Source organism: Hyla sarda, chromosome 7, assembly GCF_029499605.1.
Source record: "Hyla sarda isolate aHylSar1 chromosome 7, aHylSar1.hap1, whole genome shotgun sequence".
Taxonomy (NCBI): domain Eukaryota; kingdom Metazoa; phylum Chordata; class Amphibia; order Anura; family Hylidae; genus Hyla; species Hyla sarda.
In genome coordinates, this window is record NC_079195.1 from 234,706,665 (window position 1) to 234,731,062 (window position 24,398).

The following is a 24,398-nucleotide window of genomic DNA, read 5'->3' on the forward strand; positions in this document are numbered from 1 at the left end:
GACGCCATCACATGTTCTTATAGAAGGTCTGCACTGATCAGACGCCATCACGTGTTCTGTTATAGAAGGTCTGCGCCGATCAGACGCCATCACATGTTCTGTTATAGAAGGTCTGCACTGATCAGACGCCATCACGTGTTCTTATAGAAGGTCTGCACTGATCAGACGCCATCACGTGTTCTGTTATAGAAGGTCTGCGCTGATCAGACGCCATCACATGTTCTGTTATAGAAGGTCTGCACTGATCAGACGCCATCACGTGTTCTTATAGAAGGTCTGCTGTCACGATGCCGGCTGGCAGGTAGTGGATCCTCTGTGCCAGAGAGGGATTGGCGTGGACCGTGCTAGTGGACCGGTTCTAAGTCACTACTGGTTTTCACCAGAGCCCGCCGCAAAGCGGGATGGTCTTGCTGCGGCGGTAGTGACCAGGTCGTATCCACTAGCAACGGCTCACCTCTCAGGCTGCTGAAGATAGGCGCGGTACAAGGGAGTAGACAGAAGCAAGGTCGGACGTAGCAGAAGGTCGGGGCAGGCAGCAAGGATCGTAGTCAGGGGCAACGGCAGGAGGTCTGGAACACAGGCTAGGAACACACAGGAAACGCTTTCACTGGCACAATGGCAACAAGATCCGGCAAGGAAGTGCAGGGGAAGTGAGGTGATATAGGGAAGTGCACAGGTGAAGACACTAATTGGAATCACTGCGCCAATCAGCGGCGCAGTGGCCCTTTAAATCGCAAAGACCCGGCGCGCGCGCGCCCTAGGGAGCGGGGCCGCGCGCGCCGGGACAGGACCGAGGGAGAGCGAGTCAGGTACGGGAGCCGGGGCGCGCATCGCGAGCGGGCGCTACCCGCATCGCGAATCGCATCCCGGCTGGAAGCGGAATCGCAGCGCCCCGGGTCAGTGGATCTGACCGGAGCGCTGCAGCGGGGAGAGTGTAGCGAGCGCTCCGGGGAGGAGCGGGGACCCGGAGCGCTCGGCGTAACATCTGCACTGATCAGACGCCATCACGTGTTCTTATAGAAGGTCTGCGCTGATCAGACGCCATCACATGTTCTGTTATAGAAGGTTTGCACTGATCAGACGCCATCATGTGTTCTGTTATAGAAGGTTTGCACTGATCAGACGCCATCACGTGTTCTGTTATAGAAGGTCTGCACTGATCAGACGCCATCACGTGTTCTGTTATAGAAGGTCTGCACTGATCAGACGCCATCACATGTTCTTATAGAAGGTCTGCACTGATCAGACGCCATCACATGTTCTGTTATAGAAGGTCTGCACTGATCAGACGCCATCATGTGTTCTGTTATATAAGGTCTGCGCCGATCAGACGCCATCATGTGTTCTTATAGAAGGTCTGCACTGATCAGACGCCATCATGTGTTCTGTTATATAAGGTCTGCGCCGATCAGACGCCATCACGTGTTCTGTTATAGAAGGTCTGCGCCGATCTGACCCCATCACATGTTCTGTTATAGAAGGTCTGTACTGATCATCACATGTTCTGTTATAGAAGGTCTGCACCGATCAGACGCCATCACATGTTCTGTTATAGAAGGTCTGCACTGATCAGACCCCATCACATGTTCTGTTATAGAAGGTCTGCACCGATCAGTCCCCATCACATGTTCTGTTATAGAAGGTCTGTACTGATCAGACCCCATCACATGTTCTGTTATAGAAGGTCTGTACTGATCATCAAATGTTCTGTTATAGAAGGTCTGTACTGATCAGACCCCATCACATGTTCTGTTATAGAAGGTCTGCACTGATCAGACGCCATCACATGTTCTGTTATAGAAGGTCTGCACCGATCATCACATGTTCTGTTATAGAAGGTCTGTACTGATCAGACGCCATCACATGTTCTGTTATAGAAGGTCTGCACTGATCAGACGCCATCACGTGTTCTGTTATAGAAGGTCTGCACTGATCAGACGCCATCACATGTTCTGTTATAGAAGGTCTGTACTGATCAGACGCCATCACATGTTCTGTTATAGAAGGTCTGCACTGATCAGACGCCATCACGTGTTCTGTTATAGAAGGTCTGCACTGATCAGACGCCATCACATGTTCTGTTATAGAAGGTCTGCACTGATCAGATGTCATCACGTGTTCTGTTATAGAAGGTCTGCACTGATCAGATGTCATCACGTGTTCTGTTATAGAAGGTCTGCGCTGATCAGACGCCATCACATGTTCTGTTATAGAAGGTCTGCACTGATCAGATGTCATCACGTGTTCTGTTATAGAAGGTCTGCACCGATCATCACATGTTCTGTTATAGAAGGTCTGCACTGATCAGATGTCATCACGTGTTCTGTTATAGAAGGTCTGCACTGATCATCACATGTTCTGTTATAGAAGGTCTGCACTGATCAGATGTCATCACGTGTTCTGTTATAGAAGGTCTGCACTGATCAGACGCCATCACATGTTCTTATAGAAGGTCTGCGCCGATCAGACGCCATCATGTGTTCTGTTATAGAAGGTCTGCACTGATCAGACCCCATCACGTGTTCTGTTATAGAAGGTCTGCACTGATCAGATGCCATCACGTGTTCTGTTATAGAAGGTCTGCACTGATCAGACCCCATCACGTGTTCTGTTATAGAAGGTCTGCACTGATCAGACCCCATCACGTGTTCTGTTATAGAAGGTCTGCACCGATCAGACGCCATCACATGTTCTGTTATAGAACGTCTGCACTGATCAGACGCCATCACATGTTCTTATAGAAGGTCTGCACTGATCAGACGCCATCACGTGTTCTTATAGAAGGTCTGCACTGATCAGACGCCATCACATGTTCTGTTATAGAAGGTCTGCACTGATCAGATGCCATCACGTGTTCTGTTATAGAAGGTCTGCGCTGATCAGACGCCATCACGTGTTCTGTTATAGAAGGTCTGCACTGATCAGACGCCATCATGTGTTCTGTTATATAAGGTCTGCGCCGATCAGACGCCATCATGTGTTCTGTTATATAAGGTCTGCGCCGATCTGATGCCATCACATGTTCTTATAGAAGGTCTGCACTGATCAGACGCCATCACATGTTCTTATAGAAGGTCTGCACTGATCAGACGCCATCACATGTTCTTATAGAAGGTCTGCACTGATCAGACGCCATCACGTGTTCTGTTATAGAAGGTCTGCACTGATCAGACGCCATCACGTGTTCTGTTATAGAAGGTCTGCACTGATCAGACGCCATCACATGTTCTTATAGAAGGTCTGCACCGATCAGACCCCATCACATGTTCTGTTATAGAAGGTCTGCGCCGATCAGACGCCATCACGTGTTCTTATAGAAGGTCTGCACTGATCAGACGCCATCACATGTTCTTATAGAAGGTCTGCACTGATCAGACGCCATCATGTGTTCTGTTATATAAGGTCTGCGCCGATCAGACGCCATCACGTGTTCTGTTATAGAAGGTCTGCACTGATCAGACGCCATCACATGTTCTGTTATAGAAGGTCTGCACTGATCAGACCCCATCACGTGTTCTGTTATAGAAGGTCTGCGCCGATCTGACCCCATCACATGTTCTGTTATAGAAGGTCTGTACTGATCATCACATGTTCTGTTATAGAAGGTCTGCACCGATCAGACGCCATCACATGTTCTGTTATAGAAGGTCTGCACTGATCAGACGCCATCACATGTTCTGTTATAGAAGGTTTGCGCTGATCAGACCCCATCACGTGTTCTTATAGAAGGTCTGCACTGATCAGATGTCATCACGTGTTCTGTTATAGAAGGTCTGCACTGATCAGATGTCATCACGTGTTCTGTTATAGAAGGTCTGCACTGATCATCACATGTTCTGTTATAGAAGGTCTGCACTGATCAGATGCCATCACGTGTTCTGTTATAGAAGGTCTGCGCTGATCAGACCCCATCACGTGTTCTGTTATAGAAGGTCTGCACTGATCAGACCCCATCACGTGTTCTGTTATAGAAGGTCTGCACTGATCAGACGCCATCACATGTTCTGTTATAGAAGGTCTGCACCGATCAGACGCCATCACATGTTCTTATAGAAGGTCTGCACTGATCAGACGCCATCACATGTTCTGTTATAGAAGGTCTGCGCCGATCAGACGCCATCATGTGTTCTGTTATAGAAGGTCTGCACTGATCAGACGCCATCACATGTTCTGTTATAGAAGGTCTGCACTGATCAGACCCCATCACGTGTTCTGTTATAGAAGGTCTGCACTGATCAGACGCCATCACATGTTCTGTTATAGAAGGTCTGCACTGATCAGACGCCATCACATGTTCTGTTATAGAAGGTTTGCACTGATCAGACGCCATCACGTGTTCTGTTATAGAAGGTCTGCGCTGATCAGACCCCATCACATGTTCTGTTATAGAAGGTCTGCACCGATCATCACATGTTCTGTTATAGAAGGTCTGCACTGATCAGACGCCATCACATGTTCTGTTATAGAAGGTCTGCACTGATCAGACGCCATCACATGTTCTGTTATAGAAGGTTTGCACTGATCAGACGCCATCACGTGTTCTGTTATAGAAGGTCTGCACTGATCAGACGCCATCACATGTTCTGTTATAGAAGGTCTGCACCGATCAGACGCCATCACATGTTCTTATAGAAGGTCTGCACTGATCAGATGTCATCACGTGTTCTGTTATAGAAGGTTTGCACTGATCAGACGCCATCACGTGTTCTGTTATAGAAGGTCTGCACCGATCATCACGTGTTCTGTTATAGAAGGTTTGCACTGATCAGACGCCATCACATGTTCTGTTATAGAAGGTCTGCACCGATCAGACGCCATCACATGTTCTTATAGAAGGTCTGCACTGATCAGACGCCATCACATGTTCTGTTATAGAAGGTCTGCGCCGATCAGACGCCATCATGTGTTCTGTTATAGAAGGTCTGCACTGATCAGACGCCATCACATGTTCTGTTATAGAAGGTCTGCACTGATCAGACGCCATCACATGTTCTGTTATAGAAGGTCTGCGCCGATCAGACGCCATCACATGTTCTGTTATAGAAGGTCTGTACTGATCAGACGCCATCATGTGTTCTGTTATAGAAGGTCTGTACTGATCAGACCCCATCACGTGTTCTGTTATAGAAGGTCTGCACCGATCAGATGCCATCACGTGTTCTTATAGAAGGTCTGCACTGATCAGACGCCATCACGTGTTCTTATAGAAGGTCTGCACTGATCAGACGCCATCACGTGTTCTTATAGAAGGTCTGCACTGATCAGACGCCATCACGTGTTCTGTTATAGAAGGTCTGCGCTGATCAGACGCCATCACATGTTCTGTTATAGAAGGTCTGCGCCGATCAGACGCCATCATGTGTTCTGTTATAGAAGGTCTGCACTGATCAGATGTCATCACGTGTTCTGTTATAGAAGGTCTGCACTGATCAGATGTCATCACGTGTTCTGTTATAGAAGGTCTGCACCGATCAGACGCCATCACATGTTCTGTTATAGAAGGTCTGCGCCGATCAGACGCCATCATGTGTTCTGTTATAGAAGGTCTGCACTGATCAGATGTCATCACGTGTTCTGTTATAGAAGGTCTGCACTGATCAGATGTCATCACGTGTTCTGTTATAGAAGGTCTGCACTGATCAGATGTCATCACGTGTTCTGTTATAGAAGGTTTGCACTGATCAGACGCCATCACATGTTCTGTTATAGAAGGTCTGCGGCGATCATCACGTGTTTTGTAATAGAAGGTCTGGGCCAATCAGATGCAGAAGGAGATGGTGAAGCATCCTGCCCTCCCTGACCTTTGCTCCCTGACCTTTGCTCCCTGACCTTTGCTCCTGATCCTTCATGATCCTTCTGGTTGACAGGGACTCGCTGCCTCACAACTTTTAAACTTTGGTTGTTGTTCTATATATCCGTAGCAGACAGACTGTCAGACAGATGGAGGATGATCCCGTGTTCACATCTGGGGGCTTGTTGCATCTTATCCCCCACCCCCCGTGATCTTCCACGCTGCACCCCAGGAAAAATCAGTCCCCAGAGCGTGTTCTCTCCAGGTCTGATTACTGGTGATCACGGGGACGGACCATAGTGATGTCACGGCTCCACCCCCCCCAGCTGTCACGCCCTCCAATAGACTTGCATTGAGGGGGCGGAGCTTAACTTCACACGGGGGCGGAGCCGTGACTTCACTATGGTCCGTCCCCGTGGTCGAGATGGACTCAGCCTGAGCGGTTCCGGAAGCCGCTAAAGGTGGGTGCTGCATGATAGATCCCGGGGGTCCCCAGTGGCGGGACCACCGCAGTCTGACATCTTATCCCCTATCCTTTGGATAGGGGATAAGATGTCTAGGGGTGGAGTACCACTTTAATGATCTTCAGTCCTATTTTTAAGATGTATTCATGATTCAGCATGTGTAGTAATGTTTATGGGATAAACACAAGACGTAACAGCAGAATAGTGAGCGCAGCTCTGGAGAATAAGACATGATGTAACAGCAGAATACTGAGTGCAGCTCTGGAGGATAAGACCTGATGTAACAGCAGAATAGTGAGTGCAGCTCTGGAGGGTAAAACATGATGTAACAGCAGAATAGTGAGTGCAGCTCTGGAGGATAAGAAATGATGTAACAGCAGAATAGTGAGTGCAGCTCTGGAGGATAAGACATGATGTAACAGCAGAATAGTGAGTGCAGCTCTGGAGGATAAGACCTGATGTAACAGCAGAATAATGAGTGCAGATCTGGAGGATAAGATATGATGTAACAGCAGAATAGTGAGTGCAGATCTGGAGGATAAGATATGATGTAACAGCAGAATAGTGAGTGCAGCTCTGGAGGATAAGACATGATGTAACAGCAGAATAGTGAGTGCAGCTCTGGAGATGACATGATGTAACTCCAGTATTTTTATCTTATTTTTAGGAAATAATTGAGTTCCCTATACTGAAGTTAAACGGCAGAACCATGGAGATCGAGTCGACATTTCACACGTATGTTCAGCCGGTCGTTCACCCACAGCTCACCCCGTTCTGTACTGAGGTAAGTGTCAGAAGTCTCCGGTGTACACGGGGGCACATTTACTATTGCACTGGCCGTGCGCTGCATTTATGTGATTTAGACACTTTTTGTCATTTTGTTCTGAAAGGGGTGTGGCTTGACTAGAAAGGGGTGTGGCTTTAAATGCAACATTGTGCCGCTAAATGGAGCTAAAATTGTCTTAATATTCTGTTGCAGAGTGAGACATCCAGTAGGTGGTATAAGGAGGGGGCCCAGTTATCATACAGGATGGGGGAGATCGGACACCTCGGGGGTTATTAGATGACATAAGTCGTGACCTCGCGGGAAGCGCTCAGACCTCGGCTCGTCCTGGTCATGAACTGAATGTTAGATCTGCAGTAAGGACTGAGGGGGGGGGAGTAGTTGTCCTCTTCCGGCTGGGGGGGGGGGGAGTAGTTGTCCTCGGACAGCGGGGGGGGGGGGATGGGGGAGTAGTTGTCCTCCGCTCGCACGTCTTGCTTCTCTTGTAGAGCAGACACAGTAATGTGAAAAGGTCGCCGCCGCCGTTGCTAATTCATGGCGGTATTACCTGCCGGTGTGATAAGGTCAGCGCAGTCGTCACCACATTAGTCCGGTGTCAGAACGTCGGGGAAGCTGGTACTAATATGGAACAGACAACGTACATCAGTGCAGGCGGCGCAAAGTCGTGTCATGGCGGCCATTTGTCCTTCTTAGGTTGTTTTCCACATGTCTCTTCTTCCAGGCAACGAGTGTGATTGTGAAATCCATCAGGTGGTGGCATTTCAGGTCACCCGCCGCTGTGAACTCTCTGCCATCATACATCTCCTGTTCAGGAGTCTAGGAAAGCTGAGTGATAACCTTTACCCGCCATATCTTGTCTTATAAAGTAGAAGGAGATAGGGCCACCGTGACAGCAGCCCAGCCATGATGTGGAGTCAGAGAGGCTGAAATGCGTTGAATGGAATCCTCATTTACCCTGTAGAGCTGGAAGGTGCATCAGCACCAGATATGTTCATCCAGAGCCTAATGCATTGATGTCTCCCTGCTGACAACCTTGAGTTTCAACAAAATCACACACAAATTATCAATGGAGATCAAATGTATGAACCCCTGGAGGTCTGGATATGGAGTCGCCCTCAAAATCACAGTGGAAAACCCCACTACAGGCTGATCCAACTTTATGTAATGTCCTTAATACAAGTCTCAATGAGGCTCAGTAGTGTGTGTGGCCTCCACGTGCCCGTATGACCTCCCTACAAGGCCTGGGCATGATCCTGATGAGGTGGAGGATGGTCTCCTGAGGGATGTCCTCCCAGACCTGGACTAAAGCATCCGCCAACTCCTGGACAGTCTGTGGTGGATGGAGCGAGACGTCCCAGATGTGCTCAATCGGATTCAGGGGAACGGGCGGCCAGTCCATAGCATCAATGCCTTCCTCTTGTAGGAACTGCTGACACACTCCAGCCACATGAGGTCTAGCATTGTCTTGTATTAGGAGGAACCCAACCGCACCAGCATATGGTCTCACAAGGGGTCTGAGGATCTCATCTCGGTACCTAATGGCAGTCAGGCTACCTCTGGCAAGCACATGGAGGGCTGTGCGGCCCCCCCCAAAGAAATGCCACCCCACACCATTACTGACCCACCGCCAAACCGGTCATGCTGGAGGATGTTGCAGGCAGCAGAACGTTCTCCACGGCGTCTCCAGACTCTGTCACATGTGCTCAGTGTGAACCTGCTTTCATCTGTGAAGAGCACAGGGCGCCAGTGGTGAATTTGCCAATCTTGTGGTTCTCTGGCAAATGCCAAACGTCCTTCCCGGTGTTGGTCAGTAAGCACAACCCCCACCTGTGGACGTCGGGCCCTCATAGAACCCCCACCTGTGGACGTCGGGCCCTCATACAACCCCCACCTGTGGACGTCGGGCCCTCATACCACCCTCATGGAGTCTGTTTCTGACCGTTTGAGTGGACACATGCACATTTGTGTCCTGCTGGAGGTCATTTTGCAGGGCTCTGGCAGTGCTCCTCCTGCTCCTCCTTACACAAAGGTGGAGGTAGCGGTCCTGCTGCTGGGTTGTTGCCCTCTTACGGCCTCCTCCACATCTCCTGATGTACTGACCTGTCTCCTGGTAGCGCCTCCATGCTCTGGACACTACTCAGACAGACACAGCAAACCTTCTTACCACAGCTCGCATTGATGTGCCATCCTGGATGAGCTGCACTACCTGAGCCACTTGTGTGGGTTGTAGACTCCGTCTCATGCTACCACTAGAGTGAAAGCACCGCCAGCATTCAAAAGTGACCAAAACATCAGCCAGGAAGCATAGGAACTGAGAAGTGGTCTGTGGTCAGCACCTGGAGAACCACTCCTTTATTGAGGGGTGTCTTGCTAATTGCCTATAATTTCCACCTGTTGTCTGTTCCATGTGAAATTGATTGTCAATCAGTGTTCATCCTGAGTGGACAGTGGGATCTCACACAAGTGTCAGTGACTTGGAGTTACATTGCGTTGTTCCCTTTATGTTTTTGAGCAGTGTATATACATTATAGTGAAGATTATTACACATAATTCACCCCAGATTATGAATTATTTTACACCCTGCCCTCTGGATTATTATACGCTGCACCCTAGATTATAGAATCTAAACCCTGGATTATAATACACCCCGCCCCCTGGATTATGGATTATAATACACCCCGCCCCCTGGATTATGGATTATAATACACCACGCCCCCTGGATTATGGATTATAATACACCCCGCCCCCTGGAATATGGATTATAATACACCCCGCCCCCTGGAAAATGGATTATAATACACCCCGCCCCCTGGATTATGGATTATAATACACCCGGCCCCCTGGATTATGGATTATAATACACCACGCCCCCTGGATTATGGATTATAATATACCCCGCCCCCTGGATTATGGATTATAATACACCCTGCCCCCTGGATTTAGGATTATAATACACCCCGCCCCCTGGATTATGGATTATAATACACTACGCCCCCTGGATTATGGATTATAATACACCCCGCCCCCTGGATTATGGATTATAATTCACCCCGCCCCCTGGATTATGGATTATAATACACCCCGCCCCCTGGAATATGGATTATAATACACCCCGCCCCCTGGATTATGGATTATTACACATTACAAACCCCGAATCATGGATTAGCACAATGCTGCGCCCTGGATTACAGGCGCCGCGTCGTCCATATATTTGGGGAGCCCCCTCTCTATTTCGGGGTGCAGGACCCTGTAGGAGACTCAGTATCTAAGATCTTATGGCGAAGAAACATAATGGATCCAAAGGGGTTCTCCACCATAAGGGGATTTGGTACATACCTGGCAGATGGTAATGGACATGATTAGGAAGGATCTGCGCTTGTCTTGGGGCTAAATGGCTATGTTGTGTGAGATAAATGGCTATGTTGTGTGAGATAAATGGCTATGTTGTGTGAGATAAATGGCTATGTTGTGTGAGATAAATGGCTATGTTGTGTGAGATAAATGGCTATGTTGTGTGAGATAAATGGCTATGTTGTGTGAGATAAATGGCTATGTTGTGTGAGATAAATGGCTATGTTGTGTGAGATAAATGGCTATGTTGTGTGAGATAAATGGCTATGTTGTGTGAGATAAATGGCTATGTTGTGTGAGATAAATGGCTATGTTGTGTGAGATAAATGGCTATGTTGTGTGAGATAAATGGCTATGTTGTGTGAGATAAATGGCTATGTTGTGTGAGATAAATGGCTATGTTGTGTGAGATAAATGGCTATGTTGTGTGAGATAAATGGCTATGTTGTGTGAGATAAATGGCTATGTTGTGTGAGATAAATGGCTATGTTGTGTGAGATAAATGGCTATGTTGTGTGAGATAAATGGCTATGTTGTGTGAGATAAATGGCTATGTTGTGTGAGATAAATGGCTATGTTGTGTGAGATAAATGGCTATGTTGTGTGAGATAAATGGCTATGTTGTGTGAGATTAATGGCTATGTTGTGTGAGATTAATGGCTATGTTGTGTGAGATAAATGGCTATGTTGTGTGAGATAAATGGCTATGTTGTGTGAGATTAATGGCTATGTTGTGTGAGATTAATGGCTATGTTGTGTGAGATTAATGGCTATGTTGTGTGAGATTATTGGCTATGTTGTGTGTGATAAATGGCTATGTTGTGTGTGATAAATGGCTATGTTGTGTGTGATAAATGGCTATGTTTTGTGAGATTAATGGCTATGTTGTGTGAGATTAATGGCTATGTTGTGTGAGATAAATGGCTATGTTGTGTGATATTAATGGCTATGTTGTGTGAGATAAATGGCTATGTTGTATGAGATAAATGGCTATGTTGTGTGATATTAATGGCTATGTTGTATGAGATAAATGGCTATGTTGTGTGATTACTATAACACTGTGGTAGCTTTTTGTGAACTGGTATTTCCTGTTTGAGTTTTCTTCTTTGCCTACAAATCCCATAGTGCCATTTTCCTCCCTCCCACACATCAGCCACTCCACCCATTGAAACATAAATGAGCTGCATCCATTCAAAAGACCTGTGGTTTTCAATCCTGGTGCCTACAGCTGTTGCATTAGTTGCAGATTGATCTCTCCCACCAAGTGATCGCTCCACCCATTGAAGCTGACAGGCTCCCTCTCATCAGCTGACTAGTGATGTCAGGTCTCGGCCGCATTGCAACCTGGGAAAAATCTGAGACAACAGTAATTTTGTATTCTGATAAAAATAAATATTGGGGTGAAAAATGACATAAGAATTGTCAGAAAACCGTCACACACAGGTACAGACCCTATATTATGGACTGCACTAACTTTACAGCCCCTGTAGCATAGTCACATAGAAATAACATTCCTGGAATACCCCTTTAATGAAGTGTAAAGTAAATCCGGCTGCGTCCTCTTCTGTTTAATTACCGTTTCTCCCCGCGACTTATCACCGATCCTCCCGGTCATTACAGGAGAGACGTTTGCCTTAAGTCTGCGCCGCCGTTAATTCATTACCATTAATTATAGTTACATTGTGAGTTAATAAACGGCTCCGTACGTGGGGTCAGCTGGAGCCGGGAGAAGAGTGAGCGCCGTGTACATTGTGACTAGATACTTCTCACTGCTGAAGATTTGTTACAATGCTTCGGTGTAAGCCGTTACCTGTGGAGTAAACGCAGCGCACGTCTCTCTCCTGTCTGGACTGGATACAATAATAGAGCCTCAGCTCTAGACCCTCCACAAACTACAACTCCCAGCATGCCCTGAGAGCCTTTTGTATGAGCCGACCGCCATATCCTGGGACCACTGATCTAGCGCTTGATACAGTTGTATCCATGTAGGTCAGTGTTCCTTATCCAGGGTACCTCCAGCTGTTGCAAAACTATAACTCCCAGCATGCCGCGGCATGCTGGGAGTTTTAGTTTAGCAACAGCTGGAGGCACCCTGGTTGGGAAACACTGATGTAGGTTATTGTTTCCCTGCGTCTTCCCAGCAGTTTCAAAACTACAACTCCCATCATGCACCGACAGCCTTCAGCTGTGTATACTGGGAGTTGTAGTTTTGCAACATTTGTAAGTGTTGTAAAGATTTTGATACGTTGTAATTTTCCAACAACTTTGTCAGGACATGCTGGGAGTTGTAGTTTCAGAGATCATTGATGCACACAATTTTCTGGTTAACGCAGCAGCAGCGCAGACCTCCCCCTCCTGTCCGGATTGTTACCCTCTATCAGTCTGGACTAGGGATGTCCCGCAGCCGTTTTTCTTAAGACCAAGTACGAGTACCGATAGTTTTTTTTTTTTCTTAAGTGCTCGCCGATGCCAATTACTAATACTTTTTTATGTCATGTGACTTTTATTTTTTTATGTTTGTTTGTTTTGTGTTTAGTAGATTAAGGGCTCTTTTTTTTTCTTCTTTTTTTATAATTGAAAAAAAAGATTTTATTTTATTTAAAATGGGGGGGGGGGGGGTGATTTAGACTTTTTTATTATTATATATATTATTATTATATATATATTTTTCCACTTTTTTTGACGATTACATTCTATCTGTAGATTGCATACACTAATCAATGTTGTTCCATAGCATTGATCAGTGTTATCGGCGCTCCTCTACTAATACCTGCCAAGGCTGGCTGCAGTAAAGGAGCGACGATCGGAGGCACGGAGCTGGGTAAGGGACCTCCGGCTGTCCTCACGGCTGATCGGGACACCGCGATTTCACCCCCGATCCCGATCAGCAGCCCTGAGCTTAACTGGCCGTTAACTTCAGGACTTTTAGACGCCGCAATCAACTTTAATTGCGGCGTCTAAAAGGTTAATGCCGGCCATCACCGCGATCGGTGATGTTCGGCATTAGCCACAGGTCCCGGCTACGACACACGCTCAGCTGCTGGGCGCACTGCATACCTTCCGGAGGGGGCCCCGCCATCAAGTATCTGCTTAGTTATCGCGGAAATTTGTACAAGTAGTGGTGCAAATGTCCAGTATCGGTATCGGGACATCCCTAGATACAACTGTAGCAAACCCTCAGCTGTGAGAAGTATTCGGGCTGTCCCTGACTTAAGACTGAATCTGCTCTGTCCAATCACAGGCATGAACTCATCTGGCACCATGTGACCGGAGGACGGATTGTCAGCTCTTGGGCCCAGGCTGGTCTCGCCGCTCCTGGGCCTTTTATAATACTGCAGCTCGCGGTTTCGCGTCTGATAATATCCGATAAGATTTGCGGGATCACCGCTTGGAATTGACTTACCATAAAATAATTTACGTAGTTTGCGGCTCGAACGTTATTTCTCGGTGCAGCGAATAATCTTCTGCCATTTCTATGTTAATTCGGTCACCAGGGCGCAGGCGGCGGCTGATAATCTCCGCAATACATGTTCTCCTGCGCGCCCTGCGGATCGTTCCAGAGCTCTTTGCTGAATCCTGGCTTCACGAACATCATCAGGGAGCAAGAAGGCGGCCAGCAACGATCTAACCATGTGAATTTCCTATCTGATTCCTGGAAAGCTGGGTGAACCTGAGCGCCGTCGCCATCACTTAACAGGTGTCATCACTCAGCTTTCCCAGACACTTTAGTCAAATACTGAATTTTAATTTTTGTATAATGAAAAGTGAAACAATTTCCCAATACATTTTCAGTGTACCTCAGACTGTTGCTAAACTACAACTCCCAGCATGTCCGGACAGACTTTGGTTACTGTTCCCCAATCAGTGTGCCTCCAGCTGTTGCAAAACTGCAACTCCCAGCATGCCCGGACAGTCTTTGGCTGTCCTGGCATGCTGGGTATTGTAGTTTTGCAACAGCTGGAGGCACACTGGTTAGTAAACACTGCTTTATATACTAATTAATTCACTAGGAACCTTCACTACAGTACAATCTGTCCTGGTCATGTGACATCTGTAACAAACCCTCAGCTGTTTATGTGTATTATGACCAGGGGCAGATCTATATCCCTTGGTAGTAACCATTGACGGTCTCTATTAAATGACAGCAAGCAGAGATCTTGTCATTGATATTGTCCCATTTACTTCTTTGGAGTAAAACTGCGAAACCAGACACAACCTATGGACAGGAGGGGTGCCATTTCTGGATGAAAGCCTCCATGTGGGTGACCACCAATAAGCCTCCGATTACACAATTACTCAGCTTTCCCAGAGTCCTGTGGGACTGTTTTACTGGCCGGACACCAGTAAATTTATTCTTATTCTTTGTATATCATTTTTATTATCTTTGTATATATATTATATTGCTGAGTAACCTTTTAATGCATTAATTCATTGTAGATGAATGACAGCAAGCAGAGGTCTTGAAAGCTACAATGTGTCATATATAATGGATATCGTATCTCTTTGTAACCTTCTCGTTTCTTCTTTTTGCAGCTGACGGGAATAATCCAAGAAATGGTGGACGGGCAGCCGACGCTGAGCCAAGTGCTGGAGGTGAGATTTATGGGAGTGCGGTCACAGGTCGCCTGCGCTCGGGTCACATGTCGCATGCGTTTGGTTCACACGCGTGTTATCAGGGGACGACTTGCAGCGTAACCTTGATAAAAGTTGTAGTGATTCTGTGATGACCGATCAATGATCCCATCCCCCCATCCATGGATTATCATCTTCGCAGCGAGTTATGATAAGATCCCCTCCTGATTTGGCCCTGGGGGCTCCAGAGGCCTGTGACCTTCCCCTCCGTGCCCCCTCCCTCCTCTCCGTAAACATCCCCAAATCTTGTTAATAACCCAGCGAGTGGAGGACGGGGCCGATAAGATCACAATTTTCTCCCTGTTGTGATTGCTCGGCCTTATCTGTGCAGGACGCGGCGTCTGCTCCGGAGCCGCACATGACTTTCCTTTTGTGTCTTTCAGAGAGTCGACGAGTGGATGGCCAAAGAGGGGCTCCTAGACCCCAGCGTCAAGTCCATCTTTGTCACCTGCGGCGACTGGGACTTAAAACTCATGTGAGTATAAAGGGACGGAGATTTATCTGCTGCAGCCGGTACACAGAGTCTGATAGAGCCGCAACACTGGGGACACAGGGGCCCCTGGTTATCAGGGGGATGAGGGTCACGGGGAGGAGTCTGATAGAGCCGCAACACTGGGGACACAGGGGCCCCTGGTTATTATAGGGGGATGAGGGGCACAGAGAGGAGTCTGATAGAGCCGGGACTCAGGGGCCCCTGGTTATTATAGGGGGGTGAGGGGCACAGAGAGGAGTATCATACCGCTTCTTCTGATGTCAACTGTGACTTTTTTTTGTGTATTTAAGGGATACAAGATTTTTACAGATTATTTTTTTTGTAAGTCGACTAAATACGCAAATTTCAAATTATAAAGTGTCCCGAATTTCCTCAGCGGAGGGCAAAGGAAGATCAGAAATACTGAACTATAATACCCAATCCATTGTTACTGCAGGACATTACTGCCTCCAGAGGAGTCTGGAGGGAGGAGGGGGGGCCAGAGGAGTCTGGAGGGAGGAGGGGTCCAGAGGAGTCTGGAGGGAGGAGGGGGCCAGAGGGGTCTGGAGGGAGGAGGGGGGGCCAGAGGAGTCTGGAGGGAGGAGGGGGCCAGAGGAGTCTGGAGGGAGGAGGGGGCCAGAGGGGTCTGGAGGGAGGAGGGGGCCAGAGGGGTCTGGAGGGAGGAGGGGGCCAGAGGGGTCTGGAGGGAGGAGGGGGCCAGAGGGGTCTGGAGGGAGGAGGGGGCCAGAGGGGTCTGGCGGGAGGAGGGGGCCAGAGGGGTCTGGCGGGAGGAGGGGGCCAGAGGGGTCTGGCGGGAGGAGGGGGACAGAGGAGTCTGGCGGGAGGAGGGGGCCAGAGGAGTCTGGAGGGAGGAGGGGGGCCAGAGGAGTCTGGAGGGAGGAGGGGGCCAGAGGAGTCTGGAGGGAGGAGGGGGCCAGAGGAGTCTGGAGGGAGGAGGGGGGTCCAGAGGAGTCTGGAGGGAGGAGGGGGCCAGAGGAGTCTGGAGGGAGGAGGGGGCCAGAGGAGTCTGGAGGGAGGAGGGGGGGCCAGAGGAGTCTGGAGGGAGGAGGGGGGTCCAGAGGAGTCTGGAGGGAGGAGGGGGGTCCAGAGGAGTCTGGAGGGAGGAGGGGGCCAGAGGGGTCTGGAGGGAGGAGGGGGCCCGAGGGGTCTGGAGGGAGGAGGGGGCCCGAGGGGTCTGGAGGGAGGAGGGGGCCCGAGGGGTCTGGAGGGAGGAGGGGGCCCGAGGGGTCTGGAGGGTGGAGGGGGCCCGAGGGGTCTGGAGGGTGGAGGGGGCCCGAGGGGTCTGGAGGGTGGAGGGGGCCCGAGGGGTCTGGAGGGTGGAGGGGGCCCGAGGGGTCTGGAGGGTGGAGGGGGCCCGAGGGGTCTGGAGGGTGGAGGGGGCCCGAGGGGTCTGGAGGGAGGAGGGGGCCAGAGGGGTCTGGGGGGAGGAGGGGGCCAGAGGGGTCTGGGGGGAGAACAGAAACATATCACAGAAACAGTGCAGACACTGAACAAGCAGGGAAATCAGTCGTACATGTTACATGGCGGCCACAGGGTGACCTGCAGCCAAAACCAAATGCTGTGGATCAGGCCAAAGGTTTAGGGAACACAGGATTAGTATATCTCCTGATGTGTACACTGATACATAGTAACAAACCCTCTGTACAGAACAGAACTTCAGAGGAGGATCCTGGCCCTTTAACCTGTAGTATATATAAAGGCCAGCCCAGGCCCCCGGGATCGCACCATTTGGGGCAGGCATATAACCCCCTTACGTTCCGGACATTAATCCTGCTTTCTGCGGATGAGCAGAGTTGTTTGTGTTCTCGTGTTTATGGCGTAGCGGAGGGATGACACGCGGCAGTAAATTGATATCCGGACGCGTTATCGCTGCTTAGTTTTATTTTGACATCAATTCTCAGATTTAGCTCTTAATAAGAAAATAAAAAAATAACGAGGGGCAGACGGCGGATCGTACGTGTTTTATGGCGTCCTCCAGAGAGACGAAGGCTACAGCGTGATTAAAGGAGGTGTCGTCCTGAGCGAGCGCGCCGCAGAGTGAGCCAAACGCCAGACGTGACAAGGAGAGGATGCAATGTATGGTGCTCTGAGCCAGGAGATACCGTATCTAAGCCTGTCCTGTATAATAGGAACACTACACCTGCCACCATCTGCTGAGATACTGTATCTAAGCCTGTCCTGTATAATAGGAACACTACACCTGCCACCATCTGCTGAGATACTGTATCTAAGCCTATCCTGTATCATAGAAACACTACACTTCCTACCATCTGCTTAGATACTGTATCTAAGCCTGTCGTGTATAATAGGAACACTACACCTGCCACCATCTGCTGAGATACTGTATCTAAGCCTATCCTGTATCATAGAAACACTACACTTCCTACCATCTGCTTAGATACTGTATCTAAGCCTGTCCTGTATAATAGGAACTCTACACCTCCTACCATCTGCTGAGATACTGTATCTAAGCCTATCCCCTGTAAGCTGCACTCACAATTGTTGTAGTAGTGCATTGTGGGAGATGAGGTCATGAGTGAAGAATAGACTGGAGGATAAGACATGATGTAACAGCAGAATAGTGAGCGCAGCTCTGGAGGATAAGACATGATGTAACAGCAGAATAGTGAGTGCAGCTCTGGAGGATAAGACATGATGTAACAGCAGAATAGTGAGTGCAGCTCTGGAGGATAAGACATGATGTAACAGCAGAATAGTGAGTGCAGCTCTGGGAGGGTAAGACATGATGTAACAGCAGAATAGTGAGTGCAGCTCTGGAGGATAAGACATGATGTAACAGCAGAATAGTGAGTGCAGCTCTGGGAGGGTAAGACATGATGTAACAGCATAATAGGGAGTGCAGCTCTGGAGGAGAAGACATGATGTAACAGCAGAATAGTGAGTGCAGCTCTGGAGGTGATGTTATGTAGCTTTAACCTGTTCAGATCCACATAAATCTATGGTTTTTCAGGGAACTTTGTCTTTGGTCTCTTTACCCCCCCCCCCCCCCCCCAAAAAAAAGGACCCTCCCGTTTGGCCTCTTTACCCCCCGGACCCTCCAGTTTGGTCTCTTTACCCTCCCCGGCCCCTCCAGTTTGGTCTCTTCACACCCCAGAACCTCTCGTTTGATCCCTTTACCCCCCCAGACCCTCCCGTTTGGTTTTTTTACACCACCCCCCCGCCCCCCTTCCCCTGGCCCCTCCAGTTTGGTCTCTTTACCCTCCCCGGACCCTCCCGTTTGGTCTCTTTACCCTCCCCGGACCCTCCCGTTTAGTCTCTTTACCCTCCCCGGACCCTCCCGTTTGGTCTCTTTACCCTCCCCGAACCCTCCCTTTTGGTCTCTTTACCCTCCCGTTTGGTCTCTTTACCCTCCCGTTTGGTCTCTTTACCCTCCCGTTTGGTCTCTTTACCCTCCCGTTTGGTCTCTTTACCCTCCCCGGACCCTCCCGTTTGGTCTCTTTACCCTCCCGTTTGGTCTCCTTACCCTCCCGTTTGGTCTCTTTACCCTCCCCGGACCCTCCCGTTTGGTCTCTTTACCCTCCCCGGACCCTCCCGTTTGGTCTCTTTACCCTCCCCGGACCCTCCCGTTTGGTCTCTTTTTACCCTCCCCGGACCCTCCCGTTTGGTCTCCTTACCCTCCTGTTTGGTCTCTTTACCCTCCCGTTTTGTCTCCTTACCCTCCCGTTTGGTCTCTTTACCCTCCCCGGACCCTCCCGTTTGGTCTCTTTACCCTCCCCGGACCCTCCCGTTTGGTCTCTTTTTACCCTCCCCGGACCCTCCCGTTTGGTCTCTTTTTACCCTCCCCGGACCCTCCCGTTTGGTCTCCTTACCCTCCTGTTTGGTCTCTTTACCCTCCCGTTTTGTCTCCTTACCCTCCGTTTGGTCTCTTTACCCTCCACGGACCCTCCCGTTTGGTCTCTTTACCCTCCCCGGACCCTCCCGTTTTGGCTGTGTACCTCTCGCTCTTTGTTCTGTCGGGGGTCCGGACCTTTTTTACGGACTCGGGTGCGGCCTCTGTGGTTGTTTGCACCATAAGTGAGTATTAAATGGCGGCTGGTGTTGTTGTTGAGTTTACGGCGGTTATAAAGCAGCATCTGCACTGAAGTGTTTATGGTCGGTGTCCCGCGTCTTATGTGCGCGTTCGTGAAGACTCGTCAGTAAATTACACCGCTTCTTCCATTTTATTCGCTCAGCGTAATTCTTCTCTGCAAAGTGCTCGTCCCTCCGAATAACCGTGAATTAAGATCTCACCGTCTCCTCACTATTTATTGCATTTCTTTGCATTTACAACCCCAAAATGGCCGATCATTGCAACATCTGTCTGCGCGGAGATGAGCAGCGCCAAACGAAAGTAAGTGCCCCCACCCGTCACCTGATCAGACAGATCCAGATAATTCACCACAGAGGATCCGGTCTGGATAATGTACGAAACGTTGTAACAAAACGATATAAACCACAAGATCATGTAATATGGAACAAAAGAGCTACAAAAAGATAACAAAGTATTAAGAAGCCCCGTCCTGCTATTCCATATACTCTGTGACCTCACCAGCAGAATAGCGAGTACAGCTCTGGAGTATAATACAAGATATAACTCAGGATCAGTACAGGATAAGTAATGTAATGTATATACAGTGACCTCACCAGCAGAATAGTGAGTACAGCTCTGGTGTATAATACAGGATATAACTCAGGATCAGTACAGGATAAGTAATGTAATGTATATACACAGTGACCCCACCAGCAGAATAGTGAGTGCAGCTCTGGTGTATAATACAGGATATAACTCAGGATCAGTACAGGATAAGTAATGTAATGTATGTACACAGTGACCCCACCAGCAGAATAGTGAGTGCAGCTCTGGAGTATAATACAGGATATAACTCAGGATCAGTACAGGATAAGTAATGTATGTACACAGTGACCTCACCAGCAGAATAGTGAGTACAGCTCTGGTGTATAATACAGGATATAACTCAGTATCAGTACAGGATAAGTAATGTAATGTATGTACACAGTGACCTCACCAGCAGAATAGTGAGTACAGCTCTGGAGTATAATCCAAGATATAACTCAGGATCAGTACAGGATAAGTAATGTAATGTATGTACACAGTGATCTCACCAGCAGAATAGTGAGTACAGCTCTGGAGTATAATACAGGATATAACTCAGGATCAGTACAGGATAAGTAATGTAATGTATGTACACAGTGACCTCACCAGCAGAATAGTGAGTACAGCTCTGGAGTATAATACAGGATATAACTCAGGATCAGTACAGGATAAGTAATGTAATGTATGTACACAGTGACCTCACCAGCAGAATAGTGAGTACAGCTCTGGAGTATAATACAGGATATAACTCAGGATCAGTACAGGATAAGTAATGTAATGTATGTACACAGTGATCTCACCAGCAGAATAGTGAGTACAGCTCTGGAGTACAGTGCAGGATCAGTAATGTAATGTATACAGTGACCTCACCAGCAGATCAGTGAGTGCAGCTCTGGAGTACAGTGCAGGATCAGTAATGTATACAGTGGCCTCACCAGCAGATCAGTGAGTGCAGCTCTGGAGTACAGTGCAGGATCAGTAATGTACACATTTGATACTTTCCTCTGTTGTGGATGGGTTGGAGTAAATAGTATATACAGATATGTATTTTATCTTTATAGAATGAAGTTTTTGCTGTAGATAAGTTTCCCCCGTGCGGCGGCGGTGGCGGCGGCTCTGGATCCGGGTGTTTTGGCAGTAGACAGTGTTTTGATCGGATCCGTCATGACTCACAAAGTCGTCTTCTCGCTGCAGGCACAAACAGATCAGAAATGGAGGAGGTTACTTTGTGAATTTGGGGACTGGGATGTGGGACCCCGGTGCAGGAGGTAATTTAATATGAGGAGGATGAAGTCAGGTGAGAAGCGGCTCCTTTGTGAGGAGTAAATAAATAGGATGTGAAGATGGAGCAGAGAAGATTGAAGAGGTGGATGTGGGAACCTGCGCGCTTCTTCTTTTCTCGCCTCGTCTTCTCTCGCAGGCTGCCTCAGGCGCTCTCTGTGTCTCCTGGAGAATGACAGCAGGGTGACACCACAGAAATAATTACTAACAAATCCCACAGACTGCAAACAGTGTCTTCAGTCAGCGAGACAGCCGGGGCCACCACCGTGCCAGGCGGAGACTGCGGGCACCTGCGAGGGGCTGCCATACTGAACCTTCATCCCCGGTACAACAATCAGATTCTGTCCTCAGGGGACAACCGGGACCTGGAGGAGGAATCTGACCAACTGTGGACATTTACAGTCAGATCCTTCCTGGTACAATGTATCCGTAATAGAAGGAGAAACGAATCTTGTTACAATGTATCATCGATAACGAGGAGCAACATTGTGATACGTGATCTGCAGCAAACAAATCCCTCAGTCTGCGTTCTTATAGTAGTGTCCGTTCTTATAGTAGTGTCCCTCCTTATAGTGGTGTCTGTTCTTATAGTGGTGTCCCTCCTTATAGTGGTGTCCCTCCTTATAGTGGTGTCCCTCCTTATAGTGGTGTCCCTCCTTATAGTGGTGTCCCTCCTTATAGTGGTGTCCCTCCTTATAGTGGTGTCCCTCCTTATAGTGGTGTCCCTCCTTATAGTGGTGTCCCTCCTTATAGTGGTGTCCCTCCTTATAGTGGTGTCCCTCCTTATAGTGGTGTCCCTCCTTATAGTGGTGTCCCTCCTTATAGTGGTGTCCCTCCTTATAGTGGTGTCCCTCCTTATGGTGGTGTCCCTCCTTGTGGTGGTGTCCCTCCTTGTGGTGGTGTCCCTCCTTGTGGTGGTGTCCCTCCTTGTGGTGGTGTCCCTCCTTGTGGTGGTGTCCCTCCTTGTGGTGGTGTCCCTCCTTATAGTGGTGTCCCTCCTTATGGTGGTGTCCCTCCTTGTGGTGGTGTCCCTCCTTGTGGTGGTGTCCCTCCTTGTAGTGGTGTCCCTCCTTGTAGTGGTGTCCCTCCTTGTAGTGGTGTCCCTCCCTTATAGTGCTGTCTGTTCTTATAGTGCTGTCCCTCCTTATAGTGGTGTCCCTCCTTGTGGTGGTGTCCCTCCTTGTGGTGGTGTCCCTCCTTGTGGTGGTGTCCCTCCTTGTGGTGGTGTCCCTCCTTGTGGTGGTGTCCCTCCTTGTGGTGGTGTCCCTCCTTGTGGTGGTGTCCCTCCTTGTGGTGGTGTCCCTCCTTGTGGTGGTGTCCCTCCTTGTGGTGGTGTCCCTCCTTGTGGTGGTGTCCCTCCTTGTGGTGGTGTCCCTCCTTGTGGTGGTGTCCCTCCTTGTGGTGGTGTCCCTCCTTGTGGTGGTGTCCCTCCTTGTGGTGGTGTCCCTCCATGTGGTGGTGTCCCTCCCTTATAGTGCTGTCTGTTCTTATAGTGCTGTCCCTCCTTATAGTGGTGTCCCTCCTTATAGTGGTGTCCCTCCTTATAGTGGTGTCCCTCCTTATGGTGGTGTCCGTTCTTATGGTGGTGTCCCTCCTTATGGTGGTGTCCCTCCCTTATGGTGGTGTCCCTCCCTTATGGTGGTGTCCCTCCCTTATGGTGGTGTCCCTCCCTTATGGTGGTGTCCCTCCCTTATGGTGGTGTCCCTCCTTTTATGGTGGTGTCCCTCCTTTTATGGTGGTGTCCCTCCTTTTATGGTGGTGTCCCTCCTTTTATGGTGGTGTCCCTCCTTTTATGGTGGTGTCCCTCCTTTTATGGTGGTGTCCCTCCTTTTATGGTGGTGTCCCTCCTTATACCATACACTGGTTATTTTGTTGCTTTTTTGGAGATTTATAAATATAATATAATATTTTTTTTTTGGCAGAAAACTTTCCTTTTGCACTTGAGTATTTTAAGACTTTTTCGCATTGTAGAGGAGTTTTCTGTAGATGGCGCTAGAGATGAGCGAAGTTACAGTAATGCGATTCGTCACGAACTTCTCGGCTCGGCGTTTGCTGACTTTATACTGTATAAATTAGTTCATCTTTCCGGGGCTCCGGTGGCTGGAGACTCTCTTAGGACTGTATCCACCTTTTCCAGCCACCGGAGCACCTGAAAGATGAACAAATTTATTCAGGATGAAGTCATCAAACGCTGAGCGGAGAAGTTTGTGACGAATTGAATCACTGTAACTTCACTCATCTCTAATGGTGGCATTTGGTTATATTAGAACAATCCTCTATGGCAGTGCTTCTTAAACTGTGGGGCAGCCATCACTGGTGAGGGGCCCCCTAGTGGTTGGTGAGATGCCTCCTAGTTGTTGATGAGGCGCCCCCTTGTGGCTGAGGAGGCATCTCTGGAAGCATCGATCTCTGGTTCAGCATTTTATTGACCTATTGTGTATTTTTTTTTCTTTTTTTTCTTTTTTTAACTATAGGCCGCATTTAGGATATAAATAAAGGATATAAATGGTTTAAATTTTTTGCCTTGACAGAGGTCCTGGAATCACTTTGGTCTGGTGAGGTCCTGGAATCACTTTGGTCTGGTGAGGTCCTGGAATCATTTTGGTCTGGTGAGGTCCTGGAATCACTTTGGTCTGGTGAGGTCCGGGAATCACTTTGGTCTGGTGAGGTCCTGGAATCACTTTGGTCTGGTGAGGCTGAGAAATCGCTTTGGTCTGGTGAGGTCCGGGAATCACTTTGGTCTGGTGAGGTCCGGGAATCACTTTGGTCTGGTGAGGTCCGGGAATCACTTTGGTCTGGTGTGGCTGAGGAATCACTTTGGTCTGGTGCGGTCCGGGAATCACTTTGGTCTGGTGCGGTCCGGGAATCACTTTGGTCTGGTGCGGTCCGGGAATCACTTTGGTCTGGTGCGGTCCGGGAATCACTTTGGTCTGGTGTGGCTGAGGAATCACTTTGGTCTGGTGCGGTCCGGGAATCACTTTGGTCTG

General features: G+C 48.8%; 1 protein-coding gene across 2 annotated transcripts in view; it reads left to right on the plus strand.

Annotated features, from left to right (window-relative positions):
• The window catches only part of ERI3 (ERI1 exoribonuclease family member 3), a 248,152-nt gene that overhangs the window by 38,777 nt on the left and 184,977 nt on the right, over positions 1 to 24,398 (plus strand). For both annotated transcript variants that reach the window (XM_056533152.1, XM_056533151.1), the window contains 3 exons: positions 6,923 to 7,039; positions 14,924 to 14,983; positions 15,406 to 15,497. In XM_056533152.1, coding sequence (XP_056389127.1) covers positions 6,923 to 7,039; positions 14,924 to 14,983; positions 15,406 to 15,497 — 269 coding nt within the window. The remainder of the gene's footprint in view (positions 1 to 6,922; positions 7,040 to 14,923; positions 14,984 to 15,405; positions 15,498 to 24,398) is intronic.